The 26,598-nt window shown below is 37.5% G+C and overlaps 1 protein-coding gene across 17 annotated transcripts in view; it reads left to right on the top strand.

The window, feature by feature from the left end:
• TUT4 (terminal uridylyl transferase 4) overlaps positions 1-19,293 on the top strand; it is a 138,544-nt gene extending 119,251 nt beyond the window's left edge. For 5 of the 17 annotated variants that reach the window (XM_045477380.1, XM_045477393.1, XM_045477394.1 and 2 more), the window contains 6 exons: positions 5,388-5,503; positions 6,425-6,648; positions 7,660-7,760; positions 10,749-11,196; positions 16,020-16,178; positions 17,632-18,534. In XM_045477380.1, the coding sequence (XP_045333336.1) occupies positions 5,388-5,503; positions 6,425-6,648; positions 7,660-7,760; positions 10,749-11,196; positions 16,020-16,178; positions 17,632-17,720 (1,137 nt within the window). In that variant the 3' untranslated portion in view covers positions 17,721-18,534. Of the gene's footprint in view, positions 1-5,387; positions 5,504-6,424; positions 6,649-7,659; positions 7,761-10,748; positions 11,197-16,019; positions 16,179-17,542; positions 18,535-18,954 lie in introns of those variants that run through there. The other 12 variants (XM_045477386.1, XM_045477387.1, XM_045477395.1 and 9 more) reach the window with 10 other exon arrangements.
• Positions 19,294-26,598: the final 7,305 nt, after the last annotated feature.

Raw genomic sequence — 26,598 nt, 5'->3', positions numbered from 1 at the left:
AACTCATAATAACTCAGTATGTTATAAGCAGTTCTAACAGATATCAGTCTTTGGTCTTGAATATCATTTGGTATAAAAGCAAATATCGGTTTGGGGCCTATCAGAAGTCTGGGTCTATGAGTTGGCTAACCATTTTTTGATCGAATTTTTCCTTTTTAAAAGTTAATATATAGTATTCTATGGCTTGTGTATTCTAGTCTGTTCTCCTTTGACAGGCATTTAGATTGTTTTCATTATATCAGTGTTACAACTGACGCTATTAAAAAATACCCTTGTTAAATAGTCTTTCATGCTTATACTTGCCATAGTAAAATTTATTCTTTCAATGCATATTTATTGAATTCCTACTTGTACTGATTTCTCTGCTATGTACTGACAAGGCTTATAAGTATACAAAATAGATGTGTTTCATTCTTACACTAATGAAAATGAAGACAAGTATATTTTCTATTCATCTTTTTCACTTACGTATTCCCACTTCAACTATTCTACATCATCAGGTCCTCTACTATACTGACCCATTTTCTCCCATTCTGTCAGCTATCTTCTGTCTTCATTTTTCTTCCTATTCAAGTTAGATTTCCTGGTCTGTTCTCTTGCATATACTTTCTTTATTTTTCCTTTTTTTTTTTTTTAACTTAAATTTTAGTTAACATATAGTGCAAATGTTGGTTTCAGGAGTAGAATTTAGTGATTCATCACTTACATATGCTTATCACAACAAGTGCCCTCCTGAATATCCATCACCCATCTAGCCCATTTCTCACCCACCTTCCTCCATCAACCCTCAGTTTGTTCTTTATTATTAAGAGTCTCTTATGGTTTGTTTCCCTTTCTCCTCTCCCCCCCATTTTTATATGTTCATCTGTTCTGTTTCTTAAATTCCATGTATGGGTGAAATCATATAGTATTTGTCTTTCTCTGACTTATTTCACTTTGCATAATGCATTCTAGCTCCATCCACATTACAGATGGCAAGATTTCATTCATTTTGATGGCTGAGTAATATTCCATTGTATGTATGTATGTGTGTGTGTGTGTATACACACACACACACCCCACATCTTTATCTATTCATCAGTTGATAGACATTTGGGCTTTCTCCATAGTTTGGCTATTGTTGACAGTGCTGTGCCATATACTTTCATTAATTAAAAAAATTTGTTTTTTTATTTGAGAGAGCAAGAGAAAGCATGTGCAAGCAGGGGGGAGAGAGAGAATCTCAAGCAGGCTCCATGCTCAGGGAAGAGCCTGACACAGGGCTCAATCCCACAACCCTGGGATCAAGACCTGAGCCAAAATCAAGAGTTGGACACTCAGTTGACTGAGCCAACTAGGTGCCCCAATGTGGCCTACATTTTCAATTCCTTTGCACCATTTTCCTCTTTTGCACTGTTTTTTTTTCTTTGTTTTTGTTTATTTTTTTGTTTTGTTTTGTTAAGAGAGAGGGAGCACAGGCAAGGGAAGAGGGGTAGAGGGAGAGAGAGAATCTCAAGCAGGCTCCATGCTCAGGGAAGAGCCTGACATGGGGCTCAGTCCCAAACCTGGAATCATGACCTGAGCCAAAAGCAAGAGTTGAATGCTTAACTGGCTGAGCTACCCAGGCCTTCCTTTCTTTTGCACCCTTATGTGTTCAGCCTTACATGAATTCACTCATCCACCATCTGTCTGTGCTTGGGCAGCTAAGCACTATGGAAAAAAGTCATAAAGCTAGGTGGTTTTATTTATATAGTACAACTATAAATTAATGTTTACCGGCCTAAATTAGACTTTCAGTACCATGTGACATTCTTACTACATTAAAAAAAATTTTTTTTTAATGTTTATTTTTGAGAGAGAGAGAGTGACAGAGCATGAGCAGGGAAGGGACAGAGAGAGAGAGGGAAACACAGAATCCAAGGCAGGCTCTAGGCTCTGAGCTGTTAGCACAGAGCCCGATGCACAGCTTGAACTCACAGACTGCAAGATCACGACCTGAGCCAAAGTTGGACATTTAACCAACTGAACCATCCAGGCGCCCCTACATTTTTTTTAAAGTATATTTATTTATTTTGAGACAGAGGGAGGGGCAGAGAGAGAGGGATGGATAATCCCAAGCAGGCTCTGCAATGGTAGTGCAGAGCCTGATGCGGGGCTCGATCCCATTACATGAGATCATGAACTGATCCGAAACCAAGAGTTAGACACTTAACTGAGCCACCCAGGTGCTCCTCTTATTACATTTCTTTAGTTATCTATATCTCCTATTTGATAAAAACTAATTCAGGTCTTATTTTACTCAAAATTCAATACCTGTTGTGTTTTGTCCACCCTTTCACCTCTGCCCTTCTTATGCTTAGAAGTTTTCCCTCAGAGACAAAGATAGTATCAGACCAATATTCCTTCAAGTTTCTGTAAATCTATAAATCTGCCTGCATCTGCAGATAAATTTTTTTTAAATGTTCATTTATTTTTGAGAGAGAGGGAGCACAAACAGGGGAGGGGCAGAGAGAGAGGGGAACAGAGGGGCTCTGTTATGATAGCAGCAAGCCCTATATGGAGCTTGAACTCAGCCAACCATGAGATCATGACCTGAGCTGAAGTCGGACATTCAACTGACTGAGCCATGCAGGTGCCCCACAGATACATTTTCTTTATCAGAGACTAGTCCTTCATTTGCATTCTAGTTCCATTTGTTAGTCCCTTTACCTTGAATCTTTAGTCTCTTCATCTGTGAAAAACATTTTCAAAGATGAAATACATAAAACATAATTACAGATTAGCATTAAGAGATGAGCATTTACTATTGATTTTAATGATATGGGAACACTAATTTTGAACCTCAGGCAAAATGTCTCCCCCAGAAAGAACTACTTTCTTCAATTAGTAAACTTCTGTTACAAAAAAAAAAAACAAAAAAACTCCGTTAGTAGTAGTACATTTTGAAATTCTTTAATAAAAATTTAGTGGAAATTTGCTTTCTCTCTTGTTAAGAGAGAAGGTACATAATACCTTCAATTTTGTCACAACACCTAAAATATTTACTCGCTGGTACAGGAAAAGTTCGCTGACCCTCAGGTGTAAGCCACCTTAACTGGGATGGGGGAATGGAGCAACGTGGATTAGAGATTCAAGAATAAAGTGGTTACAACTGGTGATTAATTAAAGGTGATGGGTGAAGGAGACCAAGTTCAGGATGATTCCTAGGTTTCTGCATTAAGCAACTGGGTGAACTGACATAGGCTTTCATTTTGTCATGGAAGAAAATATGATGATGAAGATTTTAATTAGGGACATTGGTTTCATCAATAATAACTGTGAAGAATTCTTTTATCTGTTTTTTAAAATGCAGCTTTATTGATATAATTCATATACTCTATAATTCACTGATATACAGTGAACAGTTAATTCACTGGTTTATAGTTTATTCACAGAATTGTGCAGCCTTCACCCAATCCAATTTAGAACATTTTGTTTTTCTCTCAAGGAAACCCCTATCCCCACTCCTGTTTTTACTCCTACCCCTCAAAACCATCAATCTATTTTTTTTGTCTCTGTAGATTTGACTGTGTGGACATTTTGTATGAATGGAATCATATGTGGAGCCTTTTGTGACTGGCTTCTTTCATTTGGGCTAATGTTCTCAGGGTTTGTTCATGTATCAGTACTTCATTCCTTTTTATGGTTGAATGGTATTCCATTATATGGATATATCAGATTTTATTTATTCATCACCTGTGTTGGACATTTGAGTTGTTTCTACTTCTTGGATATTATGAGTAATGCTGTGAATATTTGTGCACAAATTTTCATGCGGATGTATGTTTTCTTTTGGTTATATATCTAACAGAATTGCTGGGTCATTTTGATAAATTTATTTTTAATTTCCTGAGGTGCTGCAAAACTTTTTTTTTTTTTAATGTTTTATTTATTTTTGAAAGGGAGAGACAGAGTATGAGCAGGGGAGGGTCAGAGAGAGAGGGAGACACAGAATCTGAAGAAGGCTGCAGGCTGTGAGCTGTCAGCACAGAGCCCGACGCGGGGCTCGAACTCGTGAACCATGAGGTCATGACCTGAGCCAAAGTCGGACGCTCAACTGACTGAGCACTACCCCGGCGCCCTGCTGCCAAACTTTTTAAAAGTAGCTGTGTTATTTTATATTCCCACTAGCAATATATGTGGGTTCCATTTCATCCACATCCATTTTCTTTTTATGATAGCCATCCTAGTAAGTGTGTCTCTTTTATATCTGACTTTAGATAGGTTTGAAGATTGCTGTATGGACATATTCTCTTGCCTTCCAGCGATGTGGGTACTGTTAGGACATACTAGTCTTTGTGATATTGCAAAACAAAACTGAACTAAAGCTTAGAAGAATAAGCCAGGTGCTAGGATGAAGGAAAAATGATTTCGGAAAATGATTTGCTTCGTATTGGTTCTCTACCTTCTCTTTAGGTATACCCTGCTTGCATAATAAATGTTACATGTTCTTGAGATGTTATAAGAAAATCCAATCATATTTTAAATAAACCAGAGGATTGCTTTATTTACATAGAGCTTTTTGTAAAGAGCATAGTTTTTTTTCTAGAAGTAGCCTGGTAAGGCAGAAAATATGAGATTTGTAGTCAGACAGACTTAGCTTTAAATCCTGCTTACTTACCAGCTTTTTTTACTTTGGGCAAATGACTTGAACTCTCTGAGCCTCCATTTCCTCATCTATAAAATGAGGATTAAAATAGTATCTATTTTAGGGACACCTGGGTGGCTTAGTCAGTTGAACTCCTGACTTTGGTTCAGGTCATCATCCCGCAGTTCATGAGTTCAAGCACCACGTCAGGCTCACTGCTGTCAGCCTGTCAGTGCAGATCCCGCTTCAGATCCTCTGTCCCTCTCTCTGCCCCTCCTCCACTTGTGTTCTCTCAAAAATAAATTTGGAAAATACTATCTACTTTATTGAAATATTATGGAAAGATGCCACAAATGAATGAGGAAATAATGTGGATATAAAGTGATTAGTACTGTTTGCAGCTGTGATATTGATGATAATTTTTAATCTTATTTTCATATCATGATTTTAGTTACCGTGAAATATTTGTTGATATTTGCTTCCTTTTTTAAAGTTTATTTATTTTGAGAGAGAGAGAGAGAGAGAGTGTGTGTGTGTGTAGGGGAGAGGCAGAGAACTAGAGAGAATCCCAAGCACTGTCAGTATAGAGCCTGATACAGGGCTTGATCTCACGACCATGAGATCATGACCTGACCCAAGATCAAGAGTCGGATGCTTTACTGACTGAGCCACCCAAGTGGCTATTCCCTTTTTTTTAAAACCACTTTTACATCTTGGTCTTATTTCCATTTGGATTCAAAATTCATAGTTTTTTTCTAGCAAACTTTTATTTTCTCCCTAGGAGTACTTCTTTGATTCCAGAGTATTAACAGATGGAGAACTGGCCCCCAATGATCGATGCTGTCGTGTGTGTGGAAAAATAGGCCACTACATGAAAGACTGCCCTAAAAGGAGAAGGTTGGCAAAATGATTATATATTGACATTACAGGGAAAATAAATGTGAGGCCAATTGTAGCTATAACTGTGTTCATATATGTTTAAGTGAGAAAGTTCAGGGCTTAAATTGGACGTTGGGTAAATGTATGTTGGAGTGGAATTTTGTTAATAGAGTGAGATTTATTTGTGGTACAATGGTATCTTAAAATACTCGTTTGTTCATTTATTCATTAATTCATTGTGGCTTTGTGTTTCTTTCTTTTTTTTTTAAATTGAAGGAGGATTTATTGATACCTTCTTTATTGGAAACTGTGCTAGGAGTCAAGAAAAAAAAGAGACATGGGGTTCTCACCTCACAGTAATGCAAACCAATAATTATAATATATAATTAACTAAATCTTTGAGGTATCTATTGTGAGGTATACCTATATAATACATACTTTGGGGAATATTTATTCTCTCTACCCCCTGAGGATATATTTATGAAATATACTTTCCTGTATTTAATAGGCCAAGAAAATCCCTTCTGTAGGAATCAAGTCCTGCCTAATACAAAGATCTTAGAACTTGTCAGACAGAATGAACTCCTAGGTGGCATCAGTGCTATTTACTGATTGTTAAATGAGAAGATGCTTTCTCTAAGCATCTACTTCTTACTCTGTAAAATGGAGTTAATAAATACCAGCCTCTGTTTGATTGTTATAAGATTAAAATTCAATACTAAAAATTTTTTCTAATTTGATAATGTATTATAAAACTACTGGAATACCCAGTTGTTGCCATATTAGTAGATGTGCTTTAAATATGAGTTCTTTTGCCTTAAAAAAGATGCATGAAAGCATGAGCATGTTAATCCCTTTATTGTGAGACTCTTGTATAGTTTAGTTTGTTCTGTGATTCACTCAGTTTACAAGTCCCTAGCCCCACATTATTGGTATCAGCAGTTTACTGTTTAGACTAAAGAAGAAAGACAGTGAAGAAGAGAAGGATGGGAATGAAGAGGAGAAAGACTCCCGAGACCTTCTTGATCCCCGAGACCTCCATGACACTCGAGAGTTTAGAGACCCCAGAGACCTCAGATGCTTCATATGTGGAGATGCTGGACATGTACGAAGGGAGTGCCCAGAGGTCAAGCTGGCCCGTCAGAGGAATAGCAGTGTGGCTGGTAAATAGAACAAGCCAAAAATAGTTTCTGGTAGAAATAAGGTCATTTGTGTTGATAACATTTTTAATGTATTTATCGTTTTGAAAGAGAGATAGTATATGTGTGCACGAGCAGGGAGAGGAAGAGAGAATATCTTAAGCAGGCTCCACGCCCAGGGTGGAGACAGACTCAGGGCTTGCTCTCACAAGGTGAGATCATGATCTGAGCTGAAAGCAAGAGTTGGTTGCTTAACTGACTGAGCCACCCAGGCGCCCTGCAGAAGGTATTTTCTGAAATATATTGTCTCCTTTAGAAAAGCAGTACTTGTCTTTTTGTCCTTTCTATTCCCAGTTTTTTTTTTTAAGTTTATTTATTTTTGAGACAGAAGAGTGTGTGCATGCACACGTGTACACTTGGGAGAGGGACAGAGAGGGAGATAAAGAATCCCAAGTAGGGGCGCCTGGGTGGCTCAGTCGGTTGAGCGACCGACTTCGGCTCAGGTCACGATCTCGCGGTCCGTGAGTTCGAGCCCCGCGTCGGGCTCTGTGCTGACAGCTCAGAGCCTGGAGCCTGTTTCCGATTCTGTGTCTCCCTCTCTCTCTGCCCCTCCCCTGTTCATGCTCTGTCTCTCTCTGTCTCAAAAATAAATAAAAAAAAACGTTAAAAAAAAAAAAATTAAAAAAAAAAAAAAAGAATCCCAAGTAGGCTCTGTGCTGTCAGCACGGAGCCTGATGCGGGACTCGAACTCATGAACCTCATCATGACCTGAACCAAAATCAAGAGTCGGAAGCTTAATCAACTGAGCCACCCAGGCATCCTCCACAGCATATTTTTTTAGTGATTTACAAGATTGAAAAATGACTTTAACAAAAATGTTGTTACAAGTCCTTCACATGCATAATCATAGTTTAAAAGTACAAGTTGATAAAATCTAAGATTTGAGACTCTTTAACAGAGAAAGGGAGTTTATTGATTGTCATTTCTCTGCTGTTTTCTTTATCTGTTGATTTTCTTTCTGATGTCTTCTCTTAGCAGCCCAGTTGGTCCGCAACCTCGTAAATGCCCAACAAGTGGCTGGTTCAGCCCAGCAACAGGGTGATCAGTCCGTAAGGACTAGACAGTCCTCAGAATGTGTAAGTACTGAACCTGCAAATGGATTAGTCTTGGCAGGAAGATAGTACTATCTTTGATGGGTGATAGGGTTGATCTTTCAGACTTCAAATACAATCATCCAGATTACTTGGTGCTTTGTAGTGGTATTCTTGCTAGTCACCTGAGGTGGAATGAGCATTACTTTTGGAGTGATGTATATCTGGGTTTGTATCTAGGGGCAAGCTACTTAACTTCAGTGACTCTGCCTTATTTGTAAAGTAAGACAACAACTACTAATATGTTTGTTGGTAGATTAAAATAAGGTAATGACTTTGAGGTTCTAGGCTTTGCCTAGTGGAAAAATATCAGCAACATTTATAAAAATAGACACAAAAATTGAGATGTGTTGGGGTTTAATACTGTTAAGGCAGTACATGCATGGTATTGCACTTGCTTGAAGCTTTTATGTGTCTTCTCATAGCTAATTTGAATACCTAGTGAAATATATCCTGTGAAAGCAGAATATTGAATTAGAGTTCAGATTCACAAGTTTCATATTTGCTGAGTTGCTTTTTACCTTTATGTAAATCTGTATTCATCTTGCACTTCTTAAGTTAATTAATTCAATACCAATCGAATGTTTGCTTACTCTAAATGTGACATTATGTTTTGGTTTGTCACACTTAATCCTTTGGGCGGCCATGTGAAGTGGAAGGTGTTAGTATGATCAAATTTTACAAATTGGGAAGCTGAGAATAAGAGAAACTAAAAGAGTCAAACCTAGGTCTGTGTAGCTTCAAAGCTGTTAACTATTAAACATGCTAAATCTGATATCTGTGTTTTAGAAAAAAATCTTTAAGAATTTTTTTAAGGTTTATTTATTTTGAGAGAGACATAGAATGAGCAGGAGAGGGGCAGAGAGAGAGAGATTGATTCTCAAGCAGGCTCTGCAGACAGTGCAGAGCCTCATGCAAGGCTCAGACTCACAAAAGGTGAGATCATGACCTGACCCGAAACCGGGAGTCGGAGGCTTAACTGAGCCACCCAGGCACCCACTAGAAAAAAATTCCAAGAGTATATGAAGATCAATATAGGGAGAGATTGGGAACATTAAGCAGCCCACTATCCTCACCTATAGTATTTGCGTACCTACTATGGGTCTGACATTTTCATAAATGTTACATAACAGCAGTAATATTAGCTAACATTGTTGAGTGCTATGTACTGTATATATGCTTTTTTCTATTTCTTCCTGTAAAATATTAGAAAAGTACAGAAAATAATAAACATTCATGTAGTACCACCAGACTTTAATTAAAGTCTTAACATTTTGTCATCTTTGATTTATTAAAAAATTACCCATAGTCAACAATCCCTATGCATTCATATTGGATCTTAAAACCTTCCTACCATCCCTTCCTAGCTACTAAAATGTATCTACTATCCTTAATTTGGTGTTTATATTTCCACATGTATTTTAATTAAACTACACAAAAACCTATGAGGTAGATTCAGTTCATTATTTATACATTACAGGTAAAAAAACCAGATTTAAGTTTTTTGCCTGAGGTCAAAACACACTTGTAAATTGAACTTGAACCCTCAGGCTCTGTCTTCAAAACCTATGCTCTAACCACTTTCCTGTGCTGCTTCTACTTCTACCCTTTGCTTCCAACACTCACTTTTCTGTTACCTGATATTTGGATAAGAGCCTAATGGACACTGCTGTTCTGATGTCTCACAAAGCACTTTAACTTCAAAATGTCTGGAATGTAACATTTTTCTCCAAATCCCTAGACTGGCCTCTTCTTGCTCCTGTGTTCTCCGTCTCATTGAATGATCCTATTCTCTGGTTTCCAGAACTACTCCTCTCCCTCAATTCACACATCCAAATCAGTCACCAAATCCTGTTGTTTCTACCTATAAAAAAGAGCTCACGGCCATTTGCTTCCCTGTCCCTATTTTGTAGCCTAGCTTACCATCATCTCAGGACTGTTTATTGTAGCAGCCTTTTAATCAGTCTCATTAGTGTTTTTTCCCCCCTAATATTTTCTGTTTCATTCCTGTTAAGCCAGAATAATTTTTCTAAAACACATATTGATGGTGTTCCTGACCCACTTAAAACCCTTTGGTCATTTTCCAGTGCCCTCAGGATAAAGTCTTAACTACAAGGGCTGTAGTACCCTTCATTATCTTGCCCCTCATTGGTTCTTAACCTCAAATCTGCTGTTCCCCTGCCTTTGTACTCCAGTAATATTAAACTTATTTCACAATCCCATTACTTAAAAAAGCCAGGTGTTCATGAGCCTAAAGACCTTCAGTCATGTTGTTTTCTCTGCTCAAAACACTCTTTCCTTCCCCTTATCCCTATTCTCTTTTATCAGACTGAGTTCTATTACCCTTGAGTCTCAGCTTCCTTTGGGAAGCTCTCCTTGATTTCCACTTTCATTCATCTTTCTCTCTTCCCAAAGTACTTTTAGGTGTTCCTGCTTTGGGATTTCCTTATATACTATACATTATACATTCTTTATCATAGTAATCATTTTAATTTATTTTGATTGCTTGTGTAATCTTCATGTGCTCTTCTTCCTTTTCCCCATAAACTTTAAGTTCCATGAGGGCATATATGTTAGTGTTGTATTTTTAACACCTAAAACAATGCCCAGACGTAATCAACACTTGTTGAGGGACTGAATCAAAGTGGCTGTGAGATATTTAGATATAAGTTTCTAGTTACAGTTGGAAATGTGGGTTCTGCATGATGGGAATGACGTCTGGGGTCTTTTTCTTTGGATAGTGAAAGGGTTTATAGGGTAGTACATATGTCAGAGAGGGTTTGAGGATCTTGAAGAAAATTCTATTTTCATGTAAAATGAGGCTCTATTATTGTTTATTATACACATTATAGAGTTCTGTTTATAATGTTCTAATGAAATAACTCCATAATTTTGTATTTTGATTATCTCTGCTTTTATAATAGTAAGATGTTTTAAAATTAATTTTAAAATGTTATCTTTTTCTCTTTGCAGTCTGATTCACCATCTTATTCTCCTCAACCCCAACCATTTCCACAGAACTCATCCCAGTCAGCTGCCATTACCCAGTCTCCATCCCAGCCAGGATCCCAACCCAAGCTTGGCCCACCTCAGCAGGGAGCCCAGCCCCCACATCAGGTCCAGATGCCTATGTATAACTTTCCCCAGTCACCACCAGCTCAGTATTCTCCCATGCACAATATGGGACTGTTGCCAATGCACCCTCTCCAGATCCCTGCCCCGTCCTGGCCTATTCACGGCCCAGTGATCCACTCTGCACCAGGCAGTGCCCCCAGCAATATTGGCCTGAACGATCCCAGCATCATCTTTGCACAGCCTGCTGCCAGACCTGTGGCGATCCCTAACTCCTCTCATGATGGACACTGGCCTCGTACTGTGGCTCCAAATTCCCTGGTGAACAATGGTACAGTGGGAAATTCGGGTAACCCTTCCTTTTCTTCTTTTGTATATGTCTGTAGAAAGGTTGGGTGGTTGGTTTTATTGGTTGAACTGGGGGAAATAAAAGTGAGGAAATATTTACAGAGGGGCAAGTATAGGATTAGATACAGTATATGGGCTATGGATTCAGACTGCCTAGATTTGAATCCTGGCTCTGCCATTTATTATGTGGGATTAGGCAGTTGCTTAATCTCTTTATGCATTGATTTCATCTGTAAAATAAGGATATTAATAGCGTCTAACTCACAGGGATGTTGTGAATATTAAATGAGGTAATATACATAAATGTCACTTACTTTATGATTATTTTATTTTATTTTATTATATATATATATTTTTAATATATGAAATTTATTGTCAAATTGGTTTCCATACAACACCCAGTGCTCATCCCAAAAGATGCCCTCTTCAATACCCATCACCTACCCTCCCTCCCACCCGCCCATCAACCCTCAGTTTGTTCTCAGTTTTTAAGAGTCAACTTTATGATTATTTTAAAGTTTCACTGCAATCCTGCTTGGTGCATTACTAGCACTCATTTTATAATTTAGGAAACTGTAGGGTTAAGTAACTTACTATCATGCTCTTGTAATTAATCATAGTAGATCCAAGTTTTAGATCAATTTCTTTCTTCAAAACTTTGTTCTTTGCCCTAGTAAGAAACAATTCTTACTAATAAGTAAGGAGCAATTCTTTAAAAAGCTATTACTAGCACTTTGTAGCATTAAAAACTACTAGTTTTTTCTGATATGTAAGTAATACATTTTCAATATAGAACATTTGAAAAATAAAAGATAATCCATAATCTCAATTCCTAGACATAATTGCCAAGTAATACTTAGGTGTGTTACCATCCATTTTTTTAATATTTGCATAATTAAAAATACATATACCATAAATCTTGTTTAATATTCAACGTTTTAGTTGATTATATTTTTATTTTAAAAACTTTTTTGAAATGTACACAGAAGGAGGGAGTTTTAAAGTAGGACGAGCACCCTGTTACCCAGCTTTTAACAGTTACCAATATTTGCTATTCTTTGACCCCTTTACCTCATTTAAAAAATTCTTTTGGCTTTAGTATTTAATCAAATCTCAGACATTGGATCAAATTTCCTTATAAACCTGTTTGTATCTCTTTAAAAAAAAAAATCACAAGACCATTACCATACCCCGTATCACCTAATACCTGTTCATTTTTATTCTTTTTCTAAAATTACTGTTATTGTTGATTTATTTGAATCAGGATTCAAACAAAGCCCTTACATTATAAGTGTATGCTTATTTTATTTCTTAAGTCTCCTTTAATATGTAATACTTTCTCTTCACTATTTTTTCCCCCATATAAACTGTTTATTAAAGAAACTGTAGAACTTCTTATATTCTGATGTTGGCTGAATTGTATCTTTGTGGCATTATTTAACATGTACCTCTGTCCCCATATTTCCTATAAATTGGAGGTTAGGTCCAGAAGCTGGATTAGATTCAGGTTATTTTTGTTGGCAAGAATTTATCTCTTGATTGGTCCTGTATGTTTCTTGTTCCCTCACTTCAAAAAGAACTTACTCTCGCTGTTCCTCTTTTAGTGATCTAAGATTGATCAATGAGTTAGGTGATATCAGTGTGTTCTGTCCATTATGAAGCATCCCATTAATTTTTACATAATAGTTTTAGCTGTTACTGATAATTATTTCTGATAATTGCTATTTTACTAGGGGTTGTAAAATGATGATTTTCTATTTACTGCTTGTGATTCTTCTATAAAGAACTTTTTCTTATTAACTACTTGATTATCCTGAAATATAGGAAAAGACTAAAAGCTTGATTCTTTCCCTTTATCAATTTCCACAAGTATTTTAGTACTTTTTATACAAAAATATGCTATTGCTTAGAGTACCATGATGGAAGAAGTACCTCTGCTCTCTTTTGGAACAATACATATAATGTATTTTGCTGAGCAGAAATGTCAAAGTATGGGAACTCATTCAGATTTCCAAGATCAAAGGATATGTGGCATATATGACCATTCTTTTTTTTTTTTTTTTTAATTTATTTTGAGAGAGAATGAGTGCAAATGGGGAGGGGCACAGAGAGGGGGAGAGAGAGAGGGAGAAAAAGACTCCCAAGCAGGCTCTGAACTGTCAGCACATAGCCCAGTGTGGTGCTGGAAACCTACAAGCTGCAAGATCATAACCTAAGCTGAAATCAGGAGTCACATGCTTAATGGGCTGAGCCACCTAGCACCTAGGCAACCCATACATCTTCATTCTAATGTGATCTCTGTTTCTGTCATTCAACAAATGTTTATTGTATATATGCTATGACATGTACCATGATAGTCACTGGGTTATATAATGAACACAGACCCAGTGTCTTGCCCTTTGATACAGTGGCTCAGTTTTTACAGTTTTATTCCTCCCAGTACCACCACTAGTTGATCTCTGTCAGTCATAATGAACTAATTAACATCCTAGGAACATACTGTATTATCTCTTACCCCTAATTGTTTACTAAAGTTGTTCCTTCTGCCTGGAAAAATTCTCTCCCTATCTCTCCTTCTTACTCTCACCTCCTTTTGCTTTGCTCCAAAGCTTGGGTGACTCATTCATCTTCCATTTTTAAATTTAGCTCACTTTCTAACAGGAACCCCTCTTGTTGATTTTGTCCTCCAATTGTGCTAGGTATCCTTTTTCTTTTCCATGTTTCCTTAATATCTATATCTTTATACTTGTCTTATGAAATTGCCAGTTTACTTGTTTGCATAACCCATTAGGCTGAACTTCTGAAGGCGGTGAATTGTTTCTTCTCTATCATTGTCTCCATCGTGTCCAATATAGTGCCCGGATGTATGGTAGATACATTATTCATATAATATATTATTTTTATTATATAATGATTACTCAGTAAATGTTATATTGTTATATGTGGAATGGATTTACAACTCCTAGTTAATATTACAGCTAAAATTACTAATTTGTTGAAAATGGAAGGATTGGGTGAGAATATATTATGAAAATATTTAGTTGTGAAAAGTGGCCAAGGGAGATTGGAATATATCCTAAGAAATACCCTTTGATGTCAAAACACATTTCTCAGTTGGTCAAGACCTTAATATATATACCCAGTCTCATTTAAAGCAAAAAAATATACCCTGTAGCTTCAGTTCTTAATTGTAACTTGGTTTTATGAACTTTCAGCAAAGCAGCTGCTTTGTTTTTCTGCTTACCTCCTGAGAAGACTGAGTTTGTTAAGAGTATGGCTAGTATGGGTTTTAGTTTTCTGGCTGTGTACTCCTCCCTATCCAGTACCTCTTAATTTGAGTTTGCTAGGAAGTTTAGTGAATGAGGGGAGTGTCTTTCAGATTATTTCCTGCCACATTGTGACCCTGGATGAGAAAAGCCACCAGAAATGATGCAAAAGATTTAGGAGTAATTACTTAGGAGTAATTTGAAAAGATGCACTTTGAAAGATGTACTTACATCTTAAAGGGAAGTAGATTGTGGGGGTTGTTTGCCATAGAATGGATAGCACTCCTATTTTTTGAGTCTCTACTTACATACCACAACTTGTGCAAGCCACATTGTTTTTGTTATCTAATTTAATCCTCACAACAGCCAGAGGTGCATAATTGAACTTTAGTAATTTTTGGAACTGGGATTTGAACTTTGACCTGGTTGGTTCCAAAGCCCAAGTTCTCAACCAGTACACCGCAGTGCTTCAGTTTCTAATAGAATTGCCTTTTGAACCATGATACAGTTGTTTCTAGGATAGTGGCATTGTCTTTAGGAAAAAGTGGAAGCTCCTTAATGATGTACTAAAGTTCTTTAAAATGTAAATCCTTGGGGCGCCTGGGTGGCTCAGTCGGTTGAGCGTCCCACTTCAGCCCGGGTCACGATCTTGAGGTCTGTGAGTTCGAGCCCCGCGTCAGGCTCTGGGCTGATGGCTCAGAGCCTGGAGCCTGCTTCTGATTCTGTGTCTCCCTCTCTCTCTGCCCCTCCCCCGTTCATGCTCTGTCTCTCTCTGTCTCAAGAATAAATAAACATTAAAAAACAAAAAATTAAAAAATAAAATAAAATGTAAATCCTACCTTATCCATCCAGCCTTTTTTTCTTTCATTGCCTCCTTTTACTCCTTAGTGGTACTGCTGATTGTTTTTGCAGCTTCCCAAACTTGCTGTACTGTCCTGTTTCCTGGCTATTGTACTTGTTATTCCTTCTGTTTAAAATGCCCTCTTTGCCCCGTTTTGCCTAACAATTCCTTGTGCTTTAAAATTTAGTTTAGTCAATCATCTTAGGAAAACCTTCTCTAGCCTTGAACCAAATAGGTTAGCCCCCTCTTTATTTTTCATTATTATTATTATTTTTTTAATATTTATTTTGGGAGAGAGAGTGCCCAAGCAAGCAGGGGAGGGACAGAGAGAGAGGAGAGAGAGAATCCCAAGCAGGCTCCACACTGTCAGCACAGAGCCCGACCCAGGGCTTGAACTCGCAAACCAAACCCAGGCTGAAACCAAGAGTCAGTCGCTTAACCAGCTGAGCCACCCAGGCACCCTAGTTCCCTCTTTAGAGCACCTTCCACCAATCTCTTATAGCAATGACTACTTATTATTGTATCTCTACCTTTTGTATGTCTCTTTTATGAATAATTTGAGCACAGTGTTTGATTCTTAAAAAAATTGGTATCCTCTACATTTAGCATTGTTCTTGTCCAGTGGTAGGTACTCAATAAATCTTTGTGGAATGAAAGAATATTTAAATGAACAAACTGATATTTTAAGTATGTCTTTCCTGTCTTGTTGAAATGCAGAGCCAGGCTTTCCAGGACTAAATCCTCCAATTCCTTGGGAACATGCACCACGTCCCCATTTCCCTCTTGTCCCAGCTTCGTGGCCTTATGGTTTGCATCAAAACTTCATGCATCAGGGAAATGCCAGATTTCAGCCCAACAAACCGTTCTATACTCAAGGTACCGTTGTTTACAAATTCATTAAGAGGCTGGGTGGGTTTTGTTCTGGGACAAAGGTGGCTTTGTGAAGGCCAGGAACCAGGAGTGAGATTTTATGCATTCAGTAAACATTTTATTGAGAGCATACTGTGTGTCACACTGTGCTAGGTGCTTGTTCAGGCAAGAATTAAGTAAAACCTGTACACTTAGAAGAGCCAGACATGTAAAATAGACAAGGATAGGAACTTAGAAGGAGTCAGTTAAATGTTATCCTAGCAGAGTTTATAGGAGATATGGACACCAAGGATCAAATCACACAAGATTTTGACATTTGAATTAGACTATGAAAGAGATACAGGATTTGTTTTTCCTAGAGATTTGTTAGAGATTATAGGGGAAGAGTATTCTTAGCTGAGGGAATATATATGTAAAGTCGAGGAGTTTTGCCTGGCATAGTGAGGAAAAAAGAAGAGAAAATAATAGGACTAGAGGATGAAGTGGATGGGAAAGATGTGTACATGATGAGGCTAGAGAAGGTAGGCTGAGGCCATATTATGAAAAACTTTTTGGACTCTGTTTAGTAAGTAGTGTGGATTTAATAGAAGTTTTTGAGTTGAATAGTGACATAGTCAAAATTTGTTTAGTTGAACTTGAATGACATTAGAATTCATTTATTCTGTTAGTGCTGACATACCAATAATAGGTTTGATCTAAGTAATGAATATTACAAACTAAGGAGAACTTGTAGCATTTTATCTAGCCTACTTGCCTGGAAGGTATTTCAGTTCTAATAGGGAATGTCTGAGTCTGGCCCTCAGCTCTTCGTTAACCTATGAATTAAAAAACTAGAGTCAGTTACTTACGACACTTAAACTAGGAGTTCAAGAAATTAAAGAAAGGCACTCAAGAAATGCTGACTGAATTAAATGGTAACTTTAAGGGGAAACCCCTGGTACAAGTTTCAGGCTTGATTCATTTAAGCCTTTGTAAACTATCCGTGTATTGCTGGGCCATCCCTATATTATAGAATGGCAGAACATTGACTCTGGCGGACTTAATCTTCTGAGTAAAGAACTAAGGTTGAAAAAAGTTATTATTAATCATATAAGGGCTTGGTGGGCTGGTGGGATGGTTGGGGGGAGTCTGAAATTCTTCCCTGGTGAATTTGTTGCCTTTGGTACCTCTCCTTCATCTCTCTTTTCTTTCACATACCCATGTTTCCCTGCTCTCCTCTTCTTTCTCCTGCGAAATGTTTTTACATGCTTTATCTCCTCTTTACTATATAAATAGAAAAAAAGAGAACTAGCTACAAGTTATTAATTCTAAGGGTTGTCAGATATATAGGCACAAGCCTTTCAGTTTCCTGTCTGTGTTGTGTCCAACAGACAGATGTGCCACCCGTCGGTGTAGAGAGCGTTGTCCCCACCCACCAAGAGGAAACGTGTCGGAGTAATGCGAGTCCATTTTCTTTCAGCTGGTCTACCGATGCACAGCAACCAGCCAATCCTGCTGTCTCAAGGGTATCCGTACCTCAATGTCAGTTACATTCAGCAGAAAAAGTGACATTTAATGGAAAGCAAAACAAATCAGGTCCTGATTTAAAATTTTAACACGTTTAGATAGCTTATTTAAATTCTAAGACTGTTTTTAAAGACTGTATTATTTGTATATAAATATGAACTATAGTTTTTACTAGTATCACCAAATTGAGTGATACAAATTTCATCTATTTTATTACCCTATTTTTAAGGGAATTTTATGTTTTGTTTAATCTTGATGAATTGTATAAAGAGAGAATTTAAAAAATTACATTCTTTATTTTCTATTAGCTGTATTCATACTTTGGTTGCTTCAGACTTTATATATATTGTTCTTAAGAATTAGGAAAAACTTTCATGTGTTTTAAATTTGTCACTTCTATTCTTTACAGAACCTTGTAGTGCCAAAAACTTTTTAAAAGCTAAAAAAAAAAAAAAATAATAAAATAAAACTACAACGTGAAGATTCAGAATTTTTTCTTTTACATTCTTGTATATTGAAAATATTCAAAATTGAACAGAAAGTTGCTTTTGTCTGTATTTGAAGTAATTCTATTTTAAGTTAATAAATCTTTTTGACAAGAGTCAAATTTGGTTAATTCATATGGTTGTTTAGATCATGGAGATATGTAACAATTTAGAGATTTGTTTTACTCTCAGTGAATGGAGCATTCTAAATTACAGACTTAGAGAACCAAGAATCTTTTTTAATGTCCTTTATTTTACTGGATCTTCACAACACTCATATGAAGTTGATAGAAACATATACTGTCTTCATGTCTGTTCATCATTGAGAAAACAGAGGTGCAAAACAATAAAGTGAATTCCAAGGTAGCACACTTCTATGTTGGAAAGAGAATGGAAACAGACCTTTTGAAGAAGAGTTTTTAAACACTGAGACTGATACTGGCAATTTGAGTGGAGGGAAGAGATTTCTTACTTACTGAGGTACTAGTATGTGCCAGACTATCCATTCTGAGTTCTGTTACTACCTGGAATGCACACTTGTCAGGATGGTGTTTACCAATAATGGTTGTGGTAACTGATTATAGTTGAAATTAAACTTGTGTTGTTAGTAGTATTTTAGCTCTTTTTGGTACTATCCATTGAGCTGAGGTCATTTTGTCTAAACCTCCCAATTACATATTTGACAGGGATTTTGGACTAAATGATCCTATAGATTTATTTGGAAATCTGCAGAATAAGTAAATACAAATGTATTTTAAGGACAGTGTATTATCTTTGTTCTGCTTCCTCAGATATGCATTACTTAAATAGGAGACTCTGGGCTTTTGCCATATTTTCCAACTTGGAAGATGCTTGAAATCTATTGCAGGAGGTTGAGGGCTTTCCTGCCATATTTACAGCCCTGAAAAGGTATTTATTAAATGTTAAGATCAGGTCTATTTACTGTAAGTTCTTCATATTAAAACTTCAGTATCTCTCAGAATCCTACTAAATGGTGGAGTTTGCTCATTTGTTCTGTTAATGAGATAGCTGGCCCAGTGTATGTTTTTGTTAAAATATAGGCATACCTCGGAGATGTTGCAGATTAGGTCCCAGATCACTGCAATAAAGCGAGTATCGCATTAAAGTGAGTCAAATGCCTTTTTTGATTTCCCAGTGCATGTAAGTTACGTTTACACTTATCCTGTAGTTGATTTAAGTGTACAGTAGCATTGTCGAAAATGTACATGCCTTAATTTTATTGCTAAAATATGTTAACCATCAGCTGAAATTCAGTGAGTCATAATCTTTTTGCTGGTGGAGGGTCTTGACTTGAGTGCTGACTGATCAGGTGGTTGTTGCTGAAGGTTGAGTTGGCTGTAACAATTTCTTAAAATAAGACAAAAATGTAGTTTTGCCACATAGATTGATTTTTTTCCTTTCACTTGAACACGTAGATGCCACTGTAGGGTTCTAAATTAGCCTAATTTCAATATTATGTCTCAGGGAAAAAGGAAGCCCAAGGGGAGAGAGAGAGATGAGGAAATGGCTGATTGGTAGAGCAGTCAGAACACACGCATTTATTAAGTTTGCTATCTTATATGGGCATGGTTTGTGACACCCAAAACCATGGCACAGATCACCGTGATAAATACAATAATACAAAACTTTGAAATATTGTGAGAATTACCAAAATGTGATAGAGACGCAAAGTCATCAAATGCTATCAGAAAAAAAGGCACCAATAGACTTGCTCCATGCAGGGTTGCCATAAATCCTCAATTGGTCAGAACAAAACAAAACAAAAAACCTCAGTATCTTTGAGGGGCAGTAAGTGAAGTGCAGTAAAACGAGGTATGCCTATATGACTTGAAACATTGGTGGGTTTTTGTTTTTGTTTTTGTTTTTTAATGTTTTTAGTTTTGAGGAAGAGAGTGAGAGCAAGTGGGGGAGGAGCAGAGAGAGGGGGAGACAGAGGATCTGAAGTAGGCTCTGCGATGACAGCAGAGTCCAATGTGAGGCTCAAACTCATGAACTGTGAGATTATGACCTGAGCCGAAGTCAGATGATGCTTAATTGACTGAGCCACCTAGACACTCAGCATTCAGGTTTTTTTTAAATAGCGTTCATGTATTTAATCTTTTTTCAAGTCTTGGAGAACAGATGATGAGGTATGTAAAGTGTTCATTTTACTGTTTTGTATTTATTTGAAACTTTCGTTAAAAAAAAAAATCTCTGGGGCGCCTGGGTGGCGCAGTCGGTTAAGCGTCCGACTTCAGCCAGGTCACGATCTCGCGGTCCGTGAGTTCGAGCCCTGCGTCGGGCTCTGGGCTGATGGCTCAGAGCCTGGAGCCTGTTTCCGATTCTGTGTCTCCCTCTCTCTCTGCCCCTCCCCCGTTCATGCTCTGTCTCTCTCTGTCCCAAAAATAAATAAACGTTGAAAAAAAAAATTAAAAAAAAAAATCTCTGAGGCACCCAGTCTTAAGAGCATGCAGCTCTTGATCTTGGGGGTTGTGAGTTTGAGCACCCTGTTAGGTATTGAGATTACTAAATCTCCAATAAGAGACTGTCCCTAATTCAGCTTTACTTTCTAAAGGAAAGAGGTATATATCACCTGGAAAAACGTATTTTGGGGGTTTTATAAAGCCCAGTAATTTAGGCTTTACTTTTGTGACAGTGTTCTATATAGTAATTTTCAGTATCTCACTTGTCCCTCCTTCAGCAATTACCAGTGCTCAATAACTGGCAAAACTGTTCCAAGTGGAAAACTGTAATAATACTTAAGTTTGTAATTTATACCAGCAGTAGCTCAGTTTTAGAAGTTTGTAAACTTCTCTTAGAAGTTGTAAACTTAAAAGTTTTTGATTGTGAATTCAAATTCATTGTAGAGCAGTTGGAAGTGCCAAAATTATCAATCTTTATTCAGAGTACACACACACACCACACTTAAGACCATATTGTTTTGAAATGTTTTGTATAATGTTTAATGACATGGAGAGATTAGTATCTTCCATTGCCATTAAAGGTTATTCAAAGTATGAATATTAATTTTGTACCATATAATTTATTTGTTAAGTGCCCTACAGATGGACATTTTTGCTGTTTTTTCCTCATTTATTAAAAATTATATAAGATGATGGGATAAAGCTATTTTTGTATATATTCTAGCATGGTGAATATATATAGATATATATTTGTATATGGGATTATTAGGTAAAAAAGGTAAAAGTTTTAGGATTCCTGCTATATATTGCCAAACTGCCTCCAGGAAGGTGGTTACCATTTTGTGGTCCCCAAAAATACATCAAATGTGTTGGTGAGCTTATAAAATAGCTTTAAAGTCGGAACAACTAATTTTTTCCCTTGTGAAGGATAATTTAAATGTATTCATTTTAAAAAAGTATTAAATAAAGGAACAAAGTATAGAAATCATCCATCAATCATAAATACTTTTTAAACCTCAGGTTTACTTTATTTTTTTATTAAAAAAATTTTTTTTATGTTTATTCATTTTTAAAAGAGAGAGACAGAGCACAAGCAGGGGTGGGGCGGAGAGAGGGGGACACAGAATCCGAAGCAGGCTCCAGGCTCTGAGCTGTCAGTACAGAGCTTGACGCAGGGCTCGAACTCACGATGAGATCATGACCTGAGCCGAAGCTGGACGCTCAACTGCCTGAGCCACCCAGGCACGCCTCAGGTTTATTCTAATACTATTTTTTAATGTTTATTTTTGAGATAGCGTCAAAAGCAGGGGAGGGCAGAGAGAGGGGGGGAACAGAGGACCCAAAGCAGAGTTATTTAAGTAATCTTTATACTCAATGTCGGGCTTAAACTCATATCCCCAGTCAAGAGCTATATGCTCTTCTGTCTGAACCAGCCAGGCAACCCCCAACTATCTCTCTTAAACATAGACAAACATACATACAAAGAGTTTTTAGAAAGTGGGCTCATGTGCTATGTTCAGTAAATATAACAAATTAATTTTACTTGGATTTAACAAAAAGTGAAATGAACTGCTCAACTTAAAAATTTTTTTCTATGGTAGTTCTAAAAGATTTCCTTAAAATTTTTTTAAATTTTAAACAGAGAATGAGCAGGGGAGAGGGGCAGAGGGAGAGAGAGAATCTTAATTAAGCAGGCTCCATGCTCAGTGTGGAGCCCGACACGGGGCTTGATCTCACAAACACTGGGATCATGACCTGAGCTAAAATCAAAAGTTAGATGTTCAACCCACTGAGCCACCCAGGCGCCCCACTAAAAGACTCCTCTTAAAATTAAGGGCAATTATAGAAAACATTAAAGAGGCTGGAGTTATTTTTTCCTGGTTTTCATGTATGTTTTAGTGAAGTGTAGGACTCCTATTATGAAAAACAAAGTCCACACATTTTGTTCACATCAAGTCCTAAAACTATTTCCCATTTTTATTGAGTTTTTAAAATGTTTACTACCATTCCTTTTACTGCTGCTTTTTATTCCTAAATCCTGAATTTTATTAATTTCTTGTTGGGTGAGTTTTATTGTCAGCCATTTTTCTCCTAAGTGATTAGAATGCATATTCCCTTTACATTTTGTTCTTAATTTTTTTACTGTTTATTTTTGAGAGAGAGAGAGAGGCAGAGCAGGAGTCCAGAAGGGGCAGAGAGAGAGGGAGACACAGAATCCAAAGTAGGCTCCAGGCTCTGTGCTGACAGCACAGAGCAGGACTTGAACTCAAAAACATGAGATCATGACCTGAGCTGAAGTCAGACGCTTAACCAACTGAGCCACCCAGGCGTCCTTTCCCTTTATGTTAAAAAAAATTTTTTTTTTAGTTTTATTTTGAGAGAGCTAGCACATGGGGGAGGGGCAGAGAGAGAGGTCCAAAGCAGGCTCCAGGCTCCTAGCTGCCATCACAGAGCCAGACACAGGGTCGACCCCACAAACTGGAACTGCGAGATCATGACCCTAGCAAGTCCATTGCTCAACTGATTGAGCCATGCAGCCGCCCCACCCCCTTTTTTACATTTTAAAGACAACTTTGGGTGGGTATAAAATTCCTTTCACAACTTTACCCCTAGAGCCTTTTGCTTCACTGCCTTGTGAAGTTTGTTCTAAGATCTGAGACCAGCTTGATTTTTTCCCCCTCATTATACAGGACTTGATTTCTCTGCTTAGATGTCCTTGTAATTCTTTGTGTCTTACTTTCATCAGGCTATTTAATAGATTGTTCATTATTTCAAGAAAATTTTCTTGTATCTGGATATTTAAATTTGCTCAATTTTCTTCATCAGGAATGTGAATTATGCATATGTAGGATTTCAAGTGTTTTACTACCTTTATATGTCTTTTAAAAATTATTTCCCAGGGCGCCTGGGTGGCGCAGTCGGTTAAGCGTCCGACTTCAGCCAGGTCACGATCTCGCGGTCCGTGAGTTCGAGCCCCGCGTCGGGCTCTGGGCTGATGGCTCAGAGCCTGGAGCCTGTTTCCGATTCTGTGTCTCCCTCTCTCTCTGCCCCTCCCCCATTCATGCTCTGTCTCTCTCTGTCCCCAAAAAGATAAATAAACGTTGAAAAAAAAAATAAAAATTATTTCCCATTTTTATTTTCTCCAGCCTATTTTTTATATGCCTTATATTTATTTTATATTGCTTTATAATAAGGCTTTTGTTTGTCCAGTTTTTTAAATCATTTAAGCTCTACTAAGCTTGTTTAGTCTCATCTTTGAACATGTATACTTCGCATTTTTTTAAAACATCACTTTGTTAATGGTCTTTTTTTAAAATGTTTATTTATTTTTGAGAGCGAGCTAACGAGCATGAGTGGGGGAGGGGCAGAGAGGGAGACACAGATTTAGAAGCAGGCCCCAGGCTCGGAGCTGTCAGCACAGAGCCTGATGCAGGGCTCAAACTCAAACTGTGAGATCATGTCAGATGCTTGACTGAGCCACCCATGCATCCTGTTAATGGTCTTTTTTTGAGTCTGAAGAACTTGTTACTTTAACTTTCTGCAGGGAGTGACCAGCATCTGTGGTCTTTCTTTTCTGAGTAATGCTTATTTAACCTCAGATCAATCTATATGCGGGAAATAACAGAAAGGGGCTCAGGGAATGAGGCTTTCAGTTGAGTTCTTATATTGGAAGATTTAACCAAATTAATTGTGGGAAGTGAAATCAATTTAGTAATTTGCACCCAGTGTTAAAAATGTATTAAGGGGTGCCTAGGTGGCTCAGTGAGTTGAGCATCCAACTTCGGCTCAGGTCATGATTTCATGGCTTGTGAGTTCGAGCCCCGTTTTGGGCTCTGTGCTGACAGCTCAGAGCCTGGAGCTGCTTTGGGTTCTGTGTCCCTCTCTTGCTCTGCCCCTTCTCTGCTCCTGCACTGTCTCTCTCTCTCTCAACATTAAAAAAAATTTTTAACCCACAAAATACTGTATAGGAAATATCAGAATGCATTTTGCATGTTTTTTTCCTGAAATGTTTCAGTATAGAATACATGTGTAAAGGGGTAAAATGTAAAATGTTTCTTAATATAGGCTACAGTCAAAAAAGGTTTACAAAGCTACAGTTCCAAGGCCTCATCCAGTAGGCTAGCACACAGATGACAGAAATGGCCCTTCAGCAAAGTTTGTCCTGAGACTTCATCTCGTCTGCAATTCTTTGTCACTAATAAAAGAATAGGAACAATCTGCTTCCTGTTTTAGGCTGGCTGTACTACAATTTGGTTCAGATCTCTCCATACATCTAAATAAGTATGCTTTAAGTTTATAGTTTGTTTGAGGAGACGAGGCTTATTTCTGTTATTTAAGATTGTCGAGTTTTTTGGGGTTTTTTTGCAGGTTTTTCAATTTCTTAATCTTATACTTTAAAATGAATATTTTAACAATATACTTGGTCCATAGGTCATTAAGCCAGAAGACATTTCTTTCCATCCGGATCACTTTGGTAAAGAACTAACTTCTAGGACTCTATAACAGATATAAATAGAGGTGCTTATATTTAATTCTTTTTTTTTTTTAATGTTTATTTTTGAGACAGAGAGAGACAGAGCATGAACAGGGGAGAGGCAGAGAGAGGGAGACACAGAATCTGAAACAGGCTCCAGGCTCTGAGCTGTCAGCACAGAGCCCAACGTGGGGCTCGAACTCACGGACCGTGAGATCATGACCTGAGCCGAAGTCGGCCGCTTAACCAACTGAGCCACCCAGGCGCCCCTATATTTAATTCTTAAAGGCAGTCTTATATATAGTTGTATGATGAATAACATTGGCTCTTATGGATGACTTTTATCAGCTCAAGTATTACCAGGTGAGGAATCGTTGAAGAATGTAAAATCTCAAATCTCCCAAAATGCTTTAACATTGCTGCAAAAGTCCTTCAGTTCAACAGCAAGCAAAAGAATGTTAATCCTGTGACCAGATCTGGCTTCCCAAGAAACTAGATCGTATGAGGCAATTGGTCTTCAGAATTCTTGGTAGGTCCAGAGCTGTGGGAAGTCCAGTCACTTCCCCCCACCCCTCTTTTTTTTCCACTGTTTCCTTTTTAAAGGAAAAAAGTTAAGTACTAGTAGAATGAACTCTTCTAGCAAAGATCTCAACACCTTCTTGATTATCAATGCCCATGGACACTTTGCAGTTCTTATTTTGCTTCTAAGTCCTCAAACCCTTAGCTTCTTTGATATACTGTCTCCTAATTCTTCTACCTTTCTGAAAGTTCATTTCCATTTTCAGGTGGTTGACTGCATTGCTTTCTCTCACCAGTGTTGAGTGTTGCCTACGCTTCTGTTGTTGGCTTTTCTTACATAAACACACACTTCCTGGGCAGCCCCCATTTAATTCTACATCTTCCACAATTACCTAAATGTTGTTAATTCAGGGTTAGATCACTATGCTCAACTCCAATTCCTACTTCTAACAACCTGGGCTTTATCTAGATATACCGTAGCAGTCTCTATACTTTAAGTAAAATTGAATGCCTCATTTTTACTACCAAAAGAACTTTCACCACCTGTCCCCTCTAAAGCTTGGCCTCTTCCTGCTGTACTAACTTTGTGAATAAATGGCACTATTTGCCAGCAAATGAAGTCAAAACCGTGAATGGTATTAGATACTTAACTCTCCTTTTCAATCTTATAGGCCCACTGCTACCGACTAAACTTGGAAAATAATGACAGTCTTTTCAAGGTAAAGGCTGAGCACCATAACCTAGAATTCAAGGCTTATGGGGAAGAAAAAACATTATATAAGAATGTTGTGTAAAAGTGTTAAGTTCCATTGGTGAACTGTTCAATGCAACTGGATTAAATGATCCAGAAGAAGTCTTAACATTTGAATACATTCTGTTCTTACAAAGCTGCTGCTAACTCATCAGTTTTCATGTTTATTACGTAGTGCTGCTGAAAAAAAGTCTGGGAGAGAATAGGTTTTACTGACTTGAGTTTTGAGTGTAACAGCAGCAGCACAAATCTCAGGATTCTCAGAACA

Source organism: Leopardus geoffroyi, chromosome C1 (genome assembly GCF_018350155.1).
Source record: "Leopardus geoffroyi isolate Oge1 chromosome C1, O.geoffroyi_Oge1_pat1.0, whole genome shotgun sequence".
Taxonomy (NCBI): Eukaryota; Metazoa; Chordata; class Mammalia; order Carnivora; family Felidae; genus Leopardus; species Leopardus geoffroyi.
The sequence above is the reverse complement of the archived record's forward strand: the minus strand, read 5'-3'. Positions and strand labels throughout refer to the sequence as shown.